Source organism: Poecilia reticulata, linkage group LG2, assembly GCF_000633615.1.
Source record: "Poecilia reticulata strain Guanapo linkage group LG2, Guppy_female_1.0+MT, whole genome shotgun sequence".
In the NCBI taxonomy this organism is placed as follows: Eukaryota; Metazoa; Chordata; class Actinopteri; order Cyprinodontiformes; family Poeciliidae; genus Poecilia; species Poecilia reticulata.
In genome coordinates this window covers 12,958,069-12,978,619 of record NC_024332.1, presented here as the reverse complement: position 1 = coordinate 12,978,619, position 20,551 = coordinate 12,958,069, and the positions used below count along the sequence as shown (strand labels likewise).

General features: G+C 38.0%; 1 protein-coding gene across 4 annotated transcripts in view; it reads left to right on the top strand.

Annotated features, from left to right (window-relative positions):
- The window catches only part of mphosph8 (M-phase phosphoprotein 8), a 25,047-nt gene extending 5,320 nt beyond the window's left edge, over positions 1 to 19,727 (top strand). For 3 of the 4 annotated variants that reach the window (XM_008431829.2, XM_008431840.2, XM_008431851.2), the window contains exons 6-10: positions 1,281 to 1,529; positions 1,626 to 1,748; positions 2,946 to 3,034; positions 5,254 to 7,552; positions 8,168 to 11,289. In XM_008431829.2, the coding sequence (XP_008430051.1) occupies positions 1,281 to 1,529; positions 1,626 to 1,748; positions 2,946 to 3,034; positions 5,254 to 7,552; positions 8,168 to 9,480 (4,073 nt within the window). In that variant the 3' untranslated portion in view covers positions 9,481 to 11,289. Of the gene's footprint in view, positions 1 to 1,280; positions 1,530 to 1,625; positions 1,749 to 2,945; positions 3,035 to 5,253; positions 7,553 to 8,167; positions 11,290 to 11,595; positions 11,737 to 11,843; positions 11,931 to 12,573; positions 12,729 to 12,940; positions 13,093 to 14,000; positions 14,126 to 14,990; positions 15,075 to 18,825 lie in introns of those variants that run through there. The other variant, XM_008431861.2, reaches the window with a different exon arrangement.
- The last annotated feature ends 824 nt before the right edge of the window (positions 19,728 to 20,551 follow it).

Here is a 20,551-nt window from a genome sequence, read left to right as displayed (position 1 = left end):
TGTGAAATATTACTACCTGTAGCGTGTAGCAGCGGTTCAACAGCGAGAGCAGAACCAGCGACTTACATCGCAGCTTGAAGACTTAAATAATTTTGCGGGTTATTTGTTTAGCTTTCTAACCTTCATGCTAATCCAGGTGAGTGTTTGTAGCTGTGCGCTGCTTTACCTGCTATCTGATCCTCCATATGTCTTTTTTACTGCAGTGAGCCTCGATGTAGCCAAACTCYGTCAAGTATGGCATTGTTTTATGTCATATTAGATTCGTTGTGTTGATGCATTTTGACTGCTTCAATTTTCCGCCGCAACACGTAAACTTCCCCATTCACTCGGTGCGTTATAGTTCCACATCGCTTAGGATTTGTTGCTGCGCGTTTGCGCAGTGTGAAKKAAAGAGGAGACCAGCTGCACAGGCAGGCTGAGAAATGAGATGCAAGTGATCAGTTTGTGTGATCGGCAACAAGAGACCGTGATCGGCGATCACCGATCATACACTTTTTCACAGAAATCGGCCGATTATGATCGTTGGCCGATCACCTCTAATTAGAAATATATTAAAAGATGCAAATAAATAACATTTAAAAAAAAGACAAAATAAACATTTTATTGTCTAAAATGCTATAACATATCTTTCTTTTTTGAATTTATAGGGGCAAGAACTGCCATTTAAAATTTGACAGACATAAGTGTTTTTAACTTAATTTCTACTTATAAATAACTTATTTATAGTAAACTTTTGGCTTAATTAGGCCTCTAAATATGATTTTTTTTTTTTCAGCAACTGGCATTTTTTTGGGTTTCTGTACGCTAACAATAAATTGATCACTAAATCTATTAATCAACTAATTTAATCGTCCACTAAATTAGTTGACAATTATTTCAATAATTGATTGATCCAATTAATTGCTTCAGCTCTAAAGAATGTGATTTATTTAGTTGTTGGTTTTTTCCTTGCACAACTGTAATCCAATCACTCATTTTGGGTTTTAAGGCCAGATTTGAACTGTGATTTTKAGGCRTCTTCACCACCATAAACGCCTGTTAGAACCAGATCCGTACTGAAGACAGTCTTTCAAATGCCTCCGTCACTGGCGCATTGCACAAATGGGTTGATAAGGAAAGAAATGGGATGGATTCACCTAAAATCAACAGTAAAATACTGAGAACCCAACAGGGTTACGACCCCAAATGCACATGAAAATGTTGGTAGAAATTTCTGAAACAGCCGATGCCTTTACCTTTAAAAGGAAACTTATTTCTGATCTCCGGCCCCCGACATTCAGTTCCCAGAGCCAGCCAGAGTCACGGCTTCAGCCTGGACAGTGACGAAAGGGAAGAGGAATCCACGGGGAAACCGCGGTCAGCAGACGACTCCAGAGAGCGAAAGGAGAGGGCAGACGAGGCCCTGCGGCCACCTTGGGAGAGGAGGAGTTCGGCCGACGACAGGAGGAAGAGGAGAGACGACAGCGAGCCCAGACTCTTCATTTCATGTGATGAGAACCAGGAGCCACCAGAGGGCAACGATAAATCTGGTAAGGCTGGTTTTTGTGGGCTCAGACCTCACATTCCCTGCCTCAGCAGTTTAAGCTGCTTGGCTCCTGATGGTCTTCCTGTTCTGTGATGTACAGAGAGGGGTCAAGCCACTTTGAGCCTGGGAATGGATCTGAACCTGGACTGGATGACGCTAGATAACTTTCAGAAGCATTTGAACGGAGAGGATGAGATCTTGTCAGGTCCACCGTTGTCACCCAGTGAGTGTTTTCCTTTACATGCTAAACAGTAAACAGCACATCTGTTTTGTTCAATGAATAAATCAGTTTAAGGAAGAAGTTTTGATAGAAGAACAAGATTATTGTGATTTTGGCTTCCAGTTAACCTGGGATCATGATTAATCAGATTTTCTGCAGGAGGGAGGTGTAGGTCTGATTTTTTTTTTTTTTTTTTACCTCACTAGAAAACACTACTAACACTCGAGGTTGTGTATTTCTTCCATACTTTTCAAAAGTACTGTAAATGTTTGACTTTTTTTTCAAACTACACGCAAAAACATCCATCTGTTTAGGACTTTCAGTAGCACAACAAGAACAGGACAAACTGTCGATSAATATACTGTCCCGACTAGAGAGGCCACCAGCAGCCATTTTGACTGCTGGGTTTAAATCAAGAATCGGTTCACCTTGTAAGTTTACAACTAAACAATGTTTCACAAGCCTTAATGACAACAATAATTATTTTTAATTTGATAGACAAAGTTCAGTTGTGCATTCAGATTTTACCATTATTCACCAGTCAAAACTATTATACTTACAAGAGTCATTTTTGTCACATTTTCTGAGAAATCTAACAACAATATATTACTCTAATGAAGAATTTTTGCGTCTTTTTTCTCAGAAACAAACTCTAAACACCAATTGTCATATCGCCAAAATAAATGAGAATTAACAAGAATGAAAGAAAACAGAGCACCCAAATGTTTATATCGCTGTAACTATTTACATTATTTATATTACCGCAAGAAAAAGTAATGTGTGATTTGCAGTCAGCGTACATCACTTCTCTTCACAGATCGAAGGAGGTTTTTACTGTACCTGGCGCTCCCTCTTTTTTTCTTCCAGTCTTTCAGATTCCTGACGGCTTAGACTTCCATCTTCTTCCAGCTGCCTTGATGGCTGTTTCCCCTCAACAAACTGTTTTCCTGCCATCTGATCCAGAATGTCCTCTCTGTATTTTGTATTGTTATAACACAGACTGCCCACTCCAGCGGAACAAAGATTAAATCACAGCAACGTCGACATTTAAAAACCGACTTCAAATCTTGAGAATCAAAATATGTTTTTAGCTTTCCGCGTATTTAATAAGTCAATGAATAATAATCGTACCTCAGTAAAACATATTTTCTGTCTAAAAGAATCCTTTCTTTAAACACTGCTCTGCCTCGTGTCTGACAGGTGAACTGCGAGACGCTGTGAAAAGCGGCGATTACATGGCTGTTAAATTAGCACTCAACTCCAAAGAGGACTACAATCTGGAACAAGAGGTATTCATTTGGTTATTCTATACATATCATTTCCCTGCTTACCTTAATTCTGTATTTGGATTTGTTCATTTTGTGGTCCCAAAATTTCAAAGCAGAATCACATTTCCCAGCTTGCACCTTGGTTGCCCCGTGTGAATGTGTGAAAATTAAAGTCATGTTTCATACGCTATTAAAGATAAACACTTGAGCATCCTGTAAACGACTTAACAAGTCATTAAAAATATTACCCCAAACAGTGAGCCAATGGCCCGGTTAGTAATGCAAATAGTTAGGTGGTTTGTTAAAATGTTGGTCCAGTTCTGTGTGAGCAAAGTATTTTTTATACAGTATTTATAAAAAGTGTTCACCCCCTTGGATGTCTCAATCTTTTATTGCTTTTAAAAAAAATCAATCATCAACAAAGTTTGGCTTTTTTTGGAAAGATTTCCCATAAAGTAAGTGATTGCTTAAATATTCACTCTTCAATTCAGTGTTTAGTATATATGTCTTTGGACAGTTTTCATTTTGACAAGGTTTTTTTTTTGTTGTTGTAAAAACAGATTTGTCAAAAAAAAAAAAATGCAAAATTTTGTGGATGATAAGTAAAATCAATAAAAAGGGTCAAATATCCAATGGGGTGAATGCTTTTTATAGACTCTTTAAGTCAGGGATTTTTACTTTTTTGTTATGAATTTGAGTTCTGTGTAGGGAGAATCCGTTTACTCTGGTCTCTTTCTGCCACATGGTGTTTGTTTCTCATCATATTCTAAGGAGCATGGTAGCTAGCACCAATATGACCTGTAGTTGATAGGAGAGAGTAGATTTTTCAAACTGCGTCTGAAGATCAACAACCAGACTTGATTTCTTCATGCCTCCTAAAAAAGAAACATCCTGTCAAGATATTTGCTTCATCTTCAAAGCAACTTTGCCTCCGCTACAGAATCGGGTAGGACAATATTTCATTTCTTTTTTAACTTGTATTTATTCTCCAGTAAGGTTGTAMGATTGTCCATATTGTAAAATGTAATTCCTTTACTGGATTGCATGTTCTTTAGCACAATCAACCWAGATTTTGTTTTTATTAAAAGAGCATATAATTTAAACCTGAATTGACTTAATGTTTAAGAAATGTATATGTTTAGTCTAACACCCTGTTTTTATTGCTAGCTATTGTTAGGAACTAGCTTACACACTCAAACGTAATATAAAACAATACATTTCTCAGTTAATCAAGTTATTTTATAAAGCTGTTTTAAGGAGACTGAAGGTTTGTGACTTGTATAAATATTTAATGGGCATTTAATTAAAATTACAATTATTCACCATGTTTTTTTTTTATTGCAATACATTTAAAATGTTTGTTCTGTGACTGCAAATTTGAGACGAGTGTTGCCTTTCTTTGCAGTGAACAAGCAACAGGAAGACGACACACAAAGTACCTGGACAGGAAGATCCATTTTCAAGCAGGTACATACTGTAGATATGATTTCAAAACATGTCATATTATCTTCATTAACTTTAATTTTTTTATTTGTATTTTATTTTATTAAGAATATTTAAAAAGAAAAACTTAGCTAAAATATGAGCGTAAATGTGACTGGCAGGACGCTCCTAAAGTGTTCCTATTGTTTTGTTACCCTGAAGAGCCAGTTCATGCACTGTTAGCTGCTGTGGCCACATCAGTGACACACTTTGGTAAATTACCAGTTTATTTTGTAACGCTGGTATTCAAACTTAAATCTTTTTTTTTAGTCGTAAACCATGCATGCGGATTTAGCATGAGTGCACATTTTTGTTCACTTCATGTAGCATTTCATCTGACACCCCCATCTTGACTTGCTTAGACATTTATGTTAAAGCTCTGCTTGATCCAATAAAGCCATTAAATGTTCTTAAATGGGTCACATGTGGTTTTTGTACTAAAGATTTGGGTTGTTGGTGCAGATGTTGGGTTAAAAAGCGATCACTTTGAGCTCTGTTTGAATGAGCCTGAGTCCTAATGGGGCATTGCCAAGGTGCAAGTGTTAAAAGAAAAGAGAAGCATTGGAAGATGGGCAGCAGAATTGCAAAGTTAATATCAGAACTAACAAAGTCACCATCATATTTGCCAAAATTCAGGAAACCCCTCAGCCTCTTCCCTTTCCCCYTTAGTTATATCTAAAACATATATTTTCCATTCAATTCAAATATTTATGGGATCTGATTTGGCAATAAGTCTTACATTTACTCTTTTTTTGCAGGCAAGTACTATTGATGAGAAGAGATCATATGAAGGAGAGAGGAACTTGATTGAAGCTAAAAGAAATAAAGAGGCAGCAGCAAAGGAGAATATCCCACAACATATGGATGGTCCTCAGAGTGACAGTAGAATTTCAAGCTTCCAAGCTAGCACAAACGCTGAGAAATTAACAGCGAAGAAACGTAAACTACGGGGCGGAATCAATAAAACTCAATCGAAGAATACATTATGTAAAACTTCAGTCGCGCAGAAAAGTCAAGGAGAGGAACAGAAAATCTCAGATGACACAAACGGTGCATTATCAACCCAAATGACTCTGAACACTGTTGATTTAGATTTAACCAAAAACGCAGACAAGAGATTAAAGCAGGTAGATGACAGAACTCAACAAAAGCACATAGCAAGCAAAATTAAAGATGCCAAAGAAGGGAATGACTCAGATGAGCACACGGATGGTGCAGTGTTGGAAAACGTTGATGGTTTGGATCAAACACTTACAAAGTCTGACAGAGAAGAGACAGTTAAAACACAATGTCTTCAAAGGAGAAAAATAGCCGAGGTCACGTTACCGACACGATCAAGTCTACGGACCCGCAAGCAAGTGGTCGAAACAAAACCCATCATCGTAGTTAAAGAAAAAAAGGAAACTTACAAGAAACGCTTGTGCGTGTTTTGCGAAAATTATTTTACTCAAATCTCAAGGCACTTGGAAAGTAAGCATGCAGAAGAACCAGATGTTGCCCATGCCATGCACTTTCCCAAGGGTTCCAAAGTAAGACAGACCATGCTGGACCAGATTCACCATAAAGCAATTTTCAARAATTGTGACGTTTCTAAGTGTGGCGAGGGAGAAATTGCGACTAATAAGCAGCTGAAGAAAACAGCCGTATCTGTGCGCGACTTCTTGCCCTGCCAGCACTGTCTTGCATTTTTTCGCAAAACTGATTTATGGAGGCATGAGCGGACGTGTAAGATTGGAAAGGCAGAGCACAAATCTTCCGAAAAGACAAACCGATCCAACAGTTGCAATTCTGTCTCCGATCTACTTCCAATGTCGGAGTTCTTAACTGGAAGCTGCAAAGAAATCATTCAAATCATGCATCAAGATGACATTTCAAGACATATCCAGTTGGACCCACTCATTTGTAAATACGGCAATACCTTGTCAGTCAAGTATGATCATGATAAGTCTCAGTTTGCTTACATTGCACAGAAGATGAGGGAGTTGGGTAGGTTTGTTCTTGCTGTGAATGAGCTGGACAAGACTGTGAAGTACCTTCACGAAATATGTCTACCATCCAAGTTTGAATTAGCTGTTGAGGGGGTCAAAAAAGTTAGTGGCTTCGATCCAAATTCTAGTAAGTTTAAAACGATTTCCCTTGTTTCAAAGATTGGCTACTCTCTAAAGCGCGCAGCAGAGATAGCATTTGGAGAAAGTCGCATGACGGAGGACAGCAAAACGGAGGGCGAATTGAAAAAGTTCATTGAACTAYTTGACACGAAATGGGCCGAGTGTTTTTCTCGCAAAGCACTTACCTGCTCTTTAAAGCAAGAAACCAAAAAAGTGGATGTCGACAAATCAACTGTGACTGAAGATTTGATAAAACTCCACAGATTTATTACAGGAGAAGAGGAAGAAGCAAGGAAGGACTTAAAAGACAACGCTAGCATGTCGACATGGAAGAAGCTAGGTGAAGCCACGTTGGCAAACGTCTGTCTTTTTAACAGGGGAAGAGTGGGAAATATTGGAAGGCTTCTTCTGAAAACGTACTCTCAGAGGACGAGTGAAGGAACATGCATTCTCTCTGCGGATCAAGTTAGAAAGAGCACAAACCTGGAGCTGGAACTTCGTTCCAGTTTTACAAGACTGGAACTTGAAGGCCAGTATGGACGGAACATGCTGGTTCTGTTAACAGACAGGATGGTTTCATCAATTGACTTGCTTGTTGAGAACAGAGAGCAAGCAGGCGTCTCCAAAACTAACCCGTACCTGTTTGCAAGGACGGAGGGACCCTCTTTCATAAGAGGATTGGACTGTTTTCGAAGAGCTGCAGTTGAGTGTGGCGTTAAAAATTCAGAAGCACTTCTGTCCTCATCTGGAAGAGAGCAGATTTCCACCTGCTGGCAGCTCATGAGCCTCACTGAACAGGAACTGGACCAAGTAGCAAAGATGTTGGGAAGGAGCAACCAAGAATGTCACAGCGTTTCTCAAAATGCAACACTGCTGGAGGAAATCGGCAAAGAACTGCTGAAGATGGATAAAACAATGCCAACAAGTCGGCCAAGCACTACAAAAGATGGTACGTATGATTTGTTCCCTCTCTTTTTTGGATGCACATTAATCTATTCTGCTTTAATTTCTAAATTTGTGCCATGGTGACAAAAAATTGATGAGAGTATCTTCAGTTTAAATTAAGTGAAGACAACATTTAAGTTTRATTTAAAACAAGAGGATCATGTTTACAATATTGGGTTCCTACAAAACAGATTATTTGTAATGGCCAAACCACACCTGTACAAGCTATCAAAAACATGCACACATCAGTCACCAACTTCTTACCTTCGAGGGAAAATGCTGTGCCTTTTTCTGTATTTCTGAAGAATGCTCATTACATTTTTTGTTCAGCCCTAAAAAGAGAGATGCCTTATAATGGCAGAACAATCTGTATTCAATTCAAGATTGTCAGGTAAAAATCAGGATGTTTCAGATCAAAGTTTTCAAAAAAGGAGAATGTTGAACTTTTAAGTTGTTTGCGCACAGCACAGTCTAGATATATCAACGTGCATTTGGAATGTTTTGCATTTAGCCTTACAGCTAAAACAGTTGTATACCTGTGAGGTTTCTATTTTTTTATTAAATGAAAATTTTCCTCTTTTTTAAAAAAAAAAATAAAAAAAATTCTTTGTTTTTTTAGGAACTCGACCAAAGCAGCTTTTAAAAAGAAGACCCTGGACTGAGAAGGAACAGATGGCTGTCAAACGCTACTTGAATGAATTCATCACAAGGATGAAGGTTCCAGGCAAAAAAGCATGCAATGCCTGCATAGCTGCTGAGCCAGATCTTGGAGGAAGGTCTTGGACGGACGTTAAAAACTATGTCCACAACACATTGCAAACAATGCGTAGGAGAAATAACCAGCTGAGGTCTGATGGGAATAAAGACGTTTTGAACACAAAGAGTTCCAAAACTCCAGACCAAACCGTAAAGTCCGAAATAGAGGAGACGAGTGTTTGTACGATGACGACCGTGAATCCAGATCACTTGCAAGAAAGTAGCTTGAACTGTTGTATGACAATGCCACCTTCGGCAAACATAAGGGAACCATCACCTTTCTCCCAGGAGATTAATGCTAGTTACACGCCATTTTGTTCTTCAAATACTAATATGATCCACACGAGTCAGCCATTGATTTCAAACTTCACACCACTAAACGCCACTGATACTCAAGTGGTTCCTACGTTTACCCCACACCACACTACAAATACCTTAGTGTCTTCTGTATACGCATCAGAGAACAACCACAACCTGTCCATGTCGTCTTTTTATGGACAGAATACTACAGGTATGTTGCATTCATCCGTGTATACCCCACTGGAAGCTACAAACTCACCGCTGATTCCTTCCTATACACATTTTAATACCCCATGTACTTCAATGGTTCCTACATATACACAGTTGAACACTCTGAGTGCACCAGTGATTTCTGCATTCTCCACGCTAAATGACAGAAGTAGGCCTGTCATGTCTTCGTTCTCTCCTCTTGACCATTCAAGTACCCCGCCCTACCACACTAGCCCTACGAGGGTCCACGCATCTGCGCAGGTTGTTCCTTCAATCCACGAACATGCTGTTTCTGAAAGTACGCCGGTGGTACAGGAAAGCGCACCGGTGTCTTCTGTGAAAAAACGAGCCCCTCCGGGCGTGAAGCCTCAAAAAAGAAACAAGCGTTTATGGAGCGAGGAAGAACAGGCAGCAGTGAGGCGGCAATTTGGAGACTTTTGTCAGCTGGCGAAGGTGCCGGGGAAAAAGGAATGCGATAGATGTTTAGCTGCCGAACCGGCACTGAACACCAGAACATGGAGGGAAGTGAAGTATTTTGTGCATAACTCTATTCAGTCACTCAAAAGAAGAGGTCATGCAGTTGCTTCCAAACAGGATAGACCACCGAAACCAGAAACTCAGACTTCGAGCAATGAGTGGGATGGTCCTGTGTATCTTTCCCTGTAAATAATTTGACTAGACTTGCACAAAAACAATGTGATGACATGAGAGGTCTGTGGCTTTAACCTCAATCTGATTGGGGTGGGAAAGAAGGGGGGGGTGGAAAAGCTAAATTTGTGTCGTCCACAATGTCCATTTGCCGTGATCTCACTTGTTGTTTTTATGTTTATTCTTGCATTTTCAGACAGTCCTGCCGGTTAGATTTAGGTTTTTTTTTTTTTAATGTCCTTATGTTTTCAAAATCCAGTGAAACAAGCTTCTTTGTTGCATGAATTTCCCCAGATGTGGGAAAGAAAGAATGATTGTTCTGTAACCTGCCTCGGGTTAAGGAGATTTTTAAATATGACATGCTCACTACTAGTGTTTTGTTACTCATCCATAATGCATATCAGTTTATACATTGGGGTGGAACGTGAATTTTATTGGACAAGGATTTGCAGCTCGAGACATTTTTCACTTTATTCGGTAAATCCCTTGACTGAATATCCAAAGGATCCAACTCTTAAATATTTTTGAAGAGTGATTTCTGACTGAGAATTGGCTTGCATTGAGATCCTTTTTGTTTCCTGTTGTACTGTTTTTAGTAGCATTTTATGTATTTTTATTTAACAGAAAACCTTTTCGAGAATCCTTGCATTCAACCCAGCTAATGTGAGAGGTGTACCTTGTTGTGTATCATTACTATATCATGTCTTCAGCCAGTAGCCGATACTGTAGGTAGGTTTTTAACAACTTTCTTGTAACACTATAGCATAGAACCTGTCTTGTACATTTTTCACTAAGACATGGACAGTTCTTCAGCGGATTTTAAAGGTCATGTTATTATTGATAAGTTGCGGTAGTTTTTCTTTCTACCCATTTGTATTACAAAATACTTTGTAACACTAAAAAGCGACTGTTTACAACATTTTATTATTTTATTGTGCTTGATTGACACTACTTTGAGTTACTGGATGTTTACCATTAATCTGCTTGCTAAGATCCAGCTGCCTTACTGTGGTGTATTTTGTTTAAATCCTTCTGTCCACCTAAGATCACATCAATTATGCAAATTTTGATCTTGACGGTAAGATTTTCTTATTTTGTTTTGTTTTTTTGCAGAAAAAATATGTTATTTTAATTACTTTTGGATTGCTGTTATCAATGTGCCTGACAGAAAGCGGCTGAAAAGTTTGAATTTCCTAATATGTGGAAGTTACAGTTTGGTTGAGTATTGACTCTTATTGCTTGCGCTAAAAATAATAAAAAAAACGGCAAGAAAGAAAGTTAATTTTGTTAAAGTTCAGTACAAACTTTATTTATTTTCCTTTGTACATTCAACAAGGCATATGCTATATAGATTGTGTTATGTAGATACTTTTTTTTAAAGTTTAAATCATCATGAAGGTCATTTTTGTTCTCACTAAGGTGAAGAGAGAGAACTTTCTTCGATCTAAGCATTACACGCCTGTTACAGAGGCTTTTTTTCTAGCCTTAGTAGCTGCTAGTGAACCTAAGTTGAGCCTGTGTTCACGTTCTCATACCAAAGTCATTAGAGTCACTGTCTGATGTTTCAGTTTGGCTGAAGGGGCGCATTGAAGTAGCAACGGTTAGTAGGATGTGGAGCTTTATGGTGTGGCAAGAATCTATTATTATTTCTGTTGTTGTTTTTTTTTACGTGAATAGCTTTGTGGAAGCTTTTGTTTGTATGCAATGTTACTGTAAAAAAAAAACACTTGTTGCTTGTTTATCCTGTTTACTTGTAWGTAGCTTCAGTTAATGTTTTACTGTGAGGAACTTGTCACTTCTAATAAAAAAAACTTCTGGGCTTGATAATGTAAGTGTTTTGTGAAAAAAAAAAATTCTTTTTTTTTACCCTAACATTTGTTTTTGTGTGACATACATTTTGCAACCTGCGTTGGTTCACGAGTTAGGTTTTTCCATGAGATGGACACAYGCAATCATTCTAATTTAGCCAATTAAACAAATCTGAAAAGTCAGAAAATGGATATTGGTGCAATTTGGAGTTGTGTGTTTTAGTTAACATTAGCTTTTATGGTGCTTGCTTTTTATGGTACAAACTCCTACTTTTGTCACTTCTGTGTTTTAAAGCCGTCGTCATTTGTTCCCATTTGTCCACAGGACGTGAGTGGCATGTCCCTGTGCATGCTGGCTGCAGCGGGGGGGCAGGACGACATCCTCCGACTGCTAATAAGGAAGGGAGTGAGGGTCAACGCCAGACAGAAGAATGGCACCACGGCGTTGATGCACGCCGCTGAAAAGGTATCCAACACGCAGGCTGGGTAAACAAAACGAAAGCAATAAAACATTTAATTATCTTTGGAATCCTGGACAGACAAAATCTCACAACTTTATCTCTTTCCTGCCAGAACTTTTTGACCACTGTTGCTATGCTGCTGGAAGCCGGTTCCTACGTCAACGCTCAAACGCTGGGAGGAGAAACGGCACTGATGAAAGTGAGCAGAGCTGCAGAATATTCCAAATCTCAGTTCTCACAAAGTCGTTTTGTTCAAAGGCACAATTGCAAAAAAAGTGCCTGGATTCATTGTGTAATTGGGTGCTATATTTCTTACATTAATTTTTATTTTTCTTTATTTATATATTTATATACTTGCACATCCTCTACATTGACTACTTCAATTTCAGAGCATTTTGTGTAGCAAATGACTTTATAATCTCAAACAGCTGAGATTTTCTTCTTAGAAAATTCTGACGATATTGTCAGAGAATATTCCAATTTAAATATCGAAAATGTATGCCTCTTGATTATGAAAAAAATTAATTATGCAAAATATGACTTTGACATCAGAGGTTCTTGCAAATATGTGAAATCCACAAATGTTATTTTTTTGGRGTGGTATTAGGGCCATTATTTGCATAAGATATATTCATATAATATTTTAATATATGTTATGTAGTTATATATGTTTTAATGTGTCTTTCACATTCGGCATAACTTTCAAATACATGTTCATAGCTTTAATTTAGAAAATTGCTTGTTAATATTGGCAATAACACAATTGATTTAGATTTTTTTGACCTTCAGACCTCTTATACAAATGAATCAGAGGAACCTGATCTCTTCTCTCCACTTTTCAGGCCTGCAAAAGAGGGAATGCTGACATAGTGCGCCTCCTGCTGGAGTATGGAGCAGACTGCAACATCCTGTCAAAGCACAAGAACACGGCTTTGTATTTCGCCAATTTCAGCAACAACCTGATGGTGTGCGACCTCGTCAAGGACCACATCAACAAGTAAGTGCCACTTTCAGGTATCAAACAGATTACTCCATCCTATATGCAGGATGACTTTAAAGACTCAATAATGTTAACATTTTTCAAAAATATTTCTCCAGAATCAGTTTTTCTTAAAGACTGTAAATGCAAAGCTTTAATAAAGAAGAGCGATCATGAAACATGTCACATCCCATTCAAACTGACTTTTTGTTTATGTTTCTGTYCTTCAGGTTGTCCAGTGTGGCAGAGGACACCATCCGGGCGTACTTTGAGTCCCGGCTGGTGGTTTTGGAGCGGGTGTTCCCTCTGGCTTGCCACAGGCTTTGTGAGGGACCCGACTTTTCTATGGAGTTTCTCTACAAGGCGCAGCCACAACCAGAAGGTGAAACTCTTTTTTATTTGTTTTATTAAATGGGCAGTGTTATGTAAAATCAACTTTTTTGTTATGTAAAATCAACTTTTTTATATCGCGTTATAATGTTATTGCCTATACAAAAACATACCTGGAGAGTGTTGCCTGGACTCTTTCATGCATGTTTGAGAAATCTTTTAATCTCCCATAGCAACCATTCAACTGTGTAAAACGCCTGGTTGGACATAGCTCCGTCTTTGAGGATGAAGCTCCTCCCCCACTCTGCTCCTTCAGACTAGTCAACAGCAATTAGCAAACACATGGTGGGACTGTTCACTGTGCTGAGCTCATAATAGCAGCTACTTCTCAATGCGAAAAAAAAAAAAGTTAAAGGCTTAATAGAGAAGCCATTTTGTGATGACTTTCTGAAGGTGTAGTTTCAGAAAGACCAGGAGTTTTTAAAGAGACAAAGGMCCAATTTCAAGGTGTTAAATCAGGAAGTAAAATATCTTTTGATAGATGTGGCATTTTTATAACAACTGAATGGAACATAGTTACTTTATTGTTCTACATATTGTCATGGTATGTCTGGAAGACACATAATACTGCCCCTATCATATAAATGGTCACATTTTTAAATTCAACACTGAGGGAGACTAAGTAATAAAAACATATTTTTTAATAAATGATCTGAAATTCGCATCTAAAAGAAACAGCCTGCATGAGTATTTTTCTACGGCAGACRATATTTATATGTGTGCATCATAGATCTTGATGTTCTTAGACTTCCAGCGTTTCTATGGTTTCTGTTCTGGCTGATATAACAAAATCTGTTTGTAAAACAAAGTTCCTGCTGAGTTTACATGAGTTCAGACGCTGTCATTTTGCTTTTGATGTAGACTTCAAATCTTTCTTCTTTTTTTTTCGTTCTACTCCAGGTTCAGGCATCCTGCTCTTCATCTTTCACGCCAACTTCCTGAATGAGATCATCGCCAGGCTCTGCGGGCCCTGCAGTGTTCATGCTGTGGTGCTCAACGACAAGTTCCAGCTGCCTATTTTYCTGGTTGGTGCAGATTCTGCTGTTTACTTTATTGTGAGGCCGATTGAACCAGATTTTTTTAAAAAACTGACTGGTTAAAGTGTGAAAACAGCAGGGAATTGGAAAACAAAACCTATTGTGGTCTGTGTGATAACTAGCGGTGCCAGATTTTCTTAATTTTGGAAGATCGGCGATCAGCCAGTACTTACATGTGGAAATGATTTTATCTCGATCCACAAAGGTCACATCTGCAAATTCCTTGTTGACAATAGTCACCCCAGTATTGCCAACTCAGCAACTTTGTCAATAATTAGCAACTTCTCAAAAAAAAACAACTCTAAAATAGAATTTATTTTTTTATATCTATGATCGGCCAAAAAACTGTAGTCGGTGCACCCCTGATGTTTTGTTTTTTTTCATTTGTCTCAAAGATACTATTCAATAAATTCACAAAAACGATCCACTTACACATAAGTGTAGTGTAAGTCAACTTACATCGTTTGTGTTTATTTTAAAACGCTCAGTTTACACTGCAGCATTTAGAACTCATTCAAAGAAAAGCTTTCATTGTATAGATTTGACCTTTTAGACAAGCAAACTGTAATAGTTACGTAGAAATAATTAGAATCAGATAAAAGAGTAATCAGGATTAAAAATACTTTCTTGATCATCTTTGAGAAATTGTTGAATGGATCACAGCTAAATCTATTCAAACTGATTTTATAAGACTAGTTACCTACTGAACAGATTTATTTCCAAACTTATTTGGTTGGTTTATGGAAATATACCCAATTTAATCTTTCTAAGAAATTGCTTCTTTACTTAAGCTTTTAAACTGTGTAGTAATCGGCTTTCTTTTTGTCCTGTTTGTGTCTCTTCAACATTTCAGGATAGTCACTTCATCTACTCCTTCAGCCCGATTCCAGGGATCAACAAACTCTTCATCCGTCTYGCTGAAGCACCGACAGCCAAGGTGACAAATTTACGGCAACACGAGTGAAAACCTCTAAACTCTGACAACGCCGTACCTGCTTTATTGTGCCTCATTCATCAGAGGCAGAATGAGCCACCCATCTAGAGTTCCTTCATGTGAAATCTGTCAAAATGCAGTAAAATGGAGGATTGGTGTTGCCGCTATGGCCAATAACCGATATTTATCAATATTATTTTATAAATTTCACTAACCTTTTGGCAGCAGATAGCCCTGCTTATGAATCCAATTCAAGCATTTAGCCTGGAAAGGTAAGTGAAACTTCCTCGGTGCTGACTGAGTGTTTGCGTAGTGTAGCAAGATATTTAGTAATATTAGTTACCATCGTCACATGACCAAACAAATACCACATGAGCAACTTCCTCCCCCTTCAGAAACAAACAAGAAGATGGAAATAAATATTTGTTGTAATATCTGCTCAGTTTTATTTATCGGACATGTACGTAGTAGTCATGTTAAAAAAACGACTACTATCTGCCGGTACCGATAATATCGACATATGCTGCATCACTTTCCATAGCAACACTCATACAGTATCTACATGGCAACCTGTTGTGTGGAAGTGACGGTGTCTGTCTTCATGTGGAGTTTACTAACTTGGACCTGGACTAGAACTTTGTGTTTTGGTCAGTTGAGACCAGCTTTGAATCCAGGCGGGTCTGGTGGACAACAAAGAATGCATATGTGAAAAATCATCCGTAAAATCACCGTGATATGGGTGGGTGGAGGCAGTTTGCAACRATGTTTATTTTCCGGTCACCATGGGAGCCTTGTTGGAGCACAAGGCTGGTTCTTTCTGCAGGATAATGATCCACATCTTACGGTCAAATCAGTACAGATACGGTTAGTTAGACACAAAACCAACCGTCCTCTGTGGACTTTCCACTCTGTGTCCGTTGGTGTGAGCGGAAGAGAATATAGTTTCTCTCTGTGTCTCGTCCTCCGTGTGACTTTCCTTCCATTCTTTCCTCCTTCTCTCCTTCCTTCCTTCTCCTTCATTTCTCTACAGATTAAAATCTTATTGCGGTCTCTTTGTAAAAAATATCCACCGCTAATCAATCCAGAACTGTACGGGTGCTTGAAATCCTTGAAAATGCTTGAATTTCAATAAGGCATTTTCAAGGTTTGGAAAGAATTTGATTTCAGTATAAAGTCCTTGAAAGTGCTGCATATTCAAACTAAACTGTAATAAAGTCCAATCTAACGTTTCTTTAAAAGTCTAMATTTGGAAGGTCTTTTTTTTTTTTTACCAATTTAAACCAGATATTTAAAGATAAGACATTTTTTCCTCACTGTATGAAGTTAATCAGACTAAACTTGTTTTAGGTTATTTAGATTTACCAAAATTATTTCTATTTGCTAAATGCCAGAGAACTTGGCAAGAAATTTTTTTTAGCTTTTTTTTGTTTATTTTGTAACTTTCTCATACCAGCCAGGTGAATAAGACGTGTGTATGAGAGATTTCAAAAGATAAAATTTCATGTTTCTGTTTGCTTTGTGCCTGATGTATAATGTGAAATACTATCACAACACATTACTAATAACAGTAAAAAAAAAATGCAATAGTGAGTTCATTTGTATTTTTTATCTTTCTCCAAACTGGTGCTGGAAAAGTTTGAAAACGTACCATGAAAATACCTGCAGCGTGTTTTCATTTTACTGTGGGAAAAGTGTATGAACCGCATCCATAATGGACTTTAGAATTAATATTTTTGAAAAGAACCTAAAGGCCTAAGAAGTCTAGGAAGTTGTGTTTGCAAATGTCTGAGATCCGTCCATTAAATGTGTGTGGGAACCCTACTTCCTGTGTGCTGCAGCTGTGGGAAACTACACTAGTGCTGTCCTACTGGCTAAAGGAGCTTTCAGTAACGGCAAGGAATTCTTTTTGTTGTTGTTAAAAACATCAATTTATTTGAAGAATTTGCAGATATCTACGCCAGAGACGCACCAGCTTTATCTAACTCTTTAGATGACGATGTTTTTCTAAGTTTACGGTTGTAAAACTCACAAGAGTCCACTCTAAAGCTGAAATCCTGACTGGGAAAGTCGGGATTCCAGCTCAGATTTCAGTATCCACTGGCTTTGCTGGTGCTTTACCACAACAAGTTAGAAAATCCCACTGGTTTTCCGACTTGCAGCGAGACACACGCATCATGGGCATGACGTCATTTCCAGATCTGAACCCAGGCTTCCGAGGCAAACTGAACGCATCATTAGATGTTGGAAAAACAGAGGCTGGGTTAAGAATCCGTCTGTGTATGCAGCAGAACACAATAACTTTTTGATTTMTTTGTATCTTTTAATTGGACCTTTATTATTTTAACCTGGAGCAGTTTCATGTCTTGAGTTTTGCTGTTAGTTTTAGTTGGCTGCCCCCAAAGTGCGGCGCTCTCTTCTGCCAAAGGTCTTATTGACGAGCCTGGAGAATCATGTGATATTTGTTCTCCATGTTGCGGCTCAAGCATTAAGAGCTGCAGCTTTAGTTCAAACCTCTGGGGATGTGAAGGCAGCAGAAGACGTGTCAGTCCTTTAAGGCTCTAAAGACAGAATTAGAGAACAGAGTTCAGTCAGAGTTAAAAAATAAAAAAATCTTCAGATGGTGGCAGAGGTTTGCCATTAGACGATTCTACCCATTTCCATGTTTGTTTCCTCTTAGAATCTCCAAATGTTTCATTTTGTAGATTTAGATGGGAAATTTAACTCAGCTTAAAATGTGTTTCTGATGGGTAAATCATGCTATACACTATCTAACACTTTAAAAATTTAAACTGCAGATTTTTCAGAAGCTGGTTTATTATCCAACCTTTTTTGTCACAATTCCTGTTGCTTCATATTCAGTGGTTCRCATTGATACTTAAAAAAAAGTTAGTTGTGCTAACCCTAAGGCACTAATCATAAACACTAGTTCTGCTAAATCGCTACAACAACACTGTATTTAGTGCTCGCTAACGCTAAAGCGCTATGCAAATATGGTATTGCTATTACCAACACGATATTTTCCCAAATCCAACGCTAACATGCTAAACCAATACAGTATTTGGCGGAAGCTAATGCTAAAGCACTATTACAAACTCACTATTTGGGGGACGCTACAACCGTTGATTTTATTTTTTATAATTTACATGTTCTTTATCGCCCTTGCGTATTGTATATGAGTATATCTTGTTTTCTACTGTCATTTTATTTTTAATTTTTTCCTGTATGTTTTTAAATCAAGTTACTGGGGAAATGGTAAGAGGCCATGAGGAAACTGCTACATATACATTTGTCCTCCCTTTCAAAATAATAGCATGAATATAAACGTTGGTAACCAAAACTTCGGTACATATGTCGATCTTTATTTAACTGAAAGTTTACAAGACAACCGAGTAAATTATTGCTTTAGAATTTATCTGGAAAAATTTATTTAGGGGAAGATAAAATGTTAAATGTTTGTTAGCAAAAGTGCTAGACAGAAAAGGGTAGCTGTGCTAAGCCCAACGCTGTCCGTATTTTAAATACTGCTCCAACTGTAGATGTGTCRAGATTGGATCATGAGCTGTAGCCTTACTTGAATGGYATGTTCTCTTTTCTTACACATTTTGAAGAGTGACTAAGTGAAATCAGCCTCTGGGCCATGTCATATTATAAGKGTGACATTTAAAACTACAAGAAAACCTCAAAGTTACAAAGCTCTTGATATTACAGTCACAGGAGGCTGACCATATGTGGGGAACTTTTCTCCTTTCCTCAGGTGAAGCTCCTCATCGGAGCCTACAGAGTCCAGCTGCAGTGACGAMCGCATCAGAACCTTTTTTCTTACTGTGACCTGAGACCGGCTCGGTGTGGATCCGAGGGACACTGTGGAGTTCATCCTTTGCCGATCAGCACAGCCTCTGGGCGCAGGGAGGCGGTCGGACGCCCCATTTCTTTCCCACCTGAAGAACTCCCAAAGACTGAAATCCCTCGTGTGTTGTGCCTTTTCCTGGGTTCCGCCTGCTGACCGGGTAGATAGYGTAGACACTTGTTGATCCTCAGTCTAGCTCGTGCATTTATGTGTGGTGTCTCTTTTGCATTCAGAATGTTTTTTTTGTTTGTTCTTCCCCCTCTCCCACCTCTCCCTTAGCCCAATTTTGACCATTTTAATTACTACAGTAAAGTCGGTCTGGGTTTCCAAAGCATTGTCAAAAACGGTAGCAGCAACTGGTTTCGCTAAATCAGTAAATCACTACACATTTCCACTGGAGTTACAGGAGACGAAGCAGAAGCTCAGAGACTGTTCCATGTTTCCCACTGTCATGTTTACCGCCGGAGGGAGGTTCTTTTAAAATGAGATGTTTTAGCCTTCCATGCATCTTTTTTTTTTTTTTTTGGTTACTTTTTATATATATATTTTCCAGCTTGTACATATTCACATACAATATATAAATATAAAAGCGAAAAAATAAACTTATAAAGTGTCATGTGATGACTGCTTATGTTTCACGGCTTAAGTTATTTGTGCTGTAAAAAGCTGTTTTAAGGCCCAACGCGTCTCAGACCTGCCCTGCTTCATTTTGTTGTAGCTTCGAGAAAAGCTTTGACAGCCCTTGCAGGATTTAGATATTTTTTACAGACTGTACATTAATGGCGATTAAAACTTTGACTTGCTTCTCAGCCTCAGCTTCCTGAGTTTTTTTTTTTTGTTGTTGTTGTTTTTCCTGCTGCTTTATAAAAGTCAAGATGTGATCTTGTGATCTGAACTATGGCAGATCACATATAAGGGTCATTGTAGAAAAAAAGAGTAAATTTCTGTCAAAAACACATTTTCTAGCAAAACAACTTAAAACTGAGCCTCAGAAGTAAAAAATGTGACTTTGAAGTTTTCTGAGCTTCAAAAGTAAAAAAAAAAGAAATTTCCTCATTTTTTCAGAAATTTCTGAGGTTAATCTCAATTTATTTAAAAAAATATATATTTTCTGAARTTAAATATGTTCAAACTCAAACTTTTTCTTCTATTTGTCCCTTTCCCCCTATTGCTTCATTTTAATTTCATGAGTACCACAAAGAACCAGCAATATCTACTCAAAGATGAAGCTGAGTGAATCTGTCTAAACACAGGTGTTTTCAAAGTAAGTTCTGGTTGCCAGGAATAGACCCAAAAAATGTTTAGACAAGCAAAATGGAAAAAAAAAAATCCACATCAGACATTTTTTATTTTCCTTTTTTTTCTGAACTTACATTAAAATATTCTTTTTGAAGCAGCAGTCTGGAGTAAAGCATGGTGGTGGCAGAATCATGTTGAGGTTTACTGTAAGGGTTATCAGTCAAACCAATATGATACATCTAATTCAAATATGTATTGTCTACATTTGTACATGTGTGGGGTTTTTAATAAAAAATCCAACTTTGAAATGTTTAAAACAAAAAAACTGCTTCATGATAAAATGAGGCCAATTAAGATGGTTTGTATCCACTTCCACATTTCAAGCCTGGAGGAA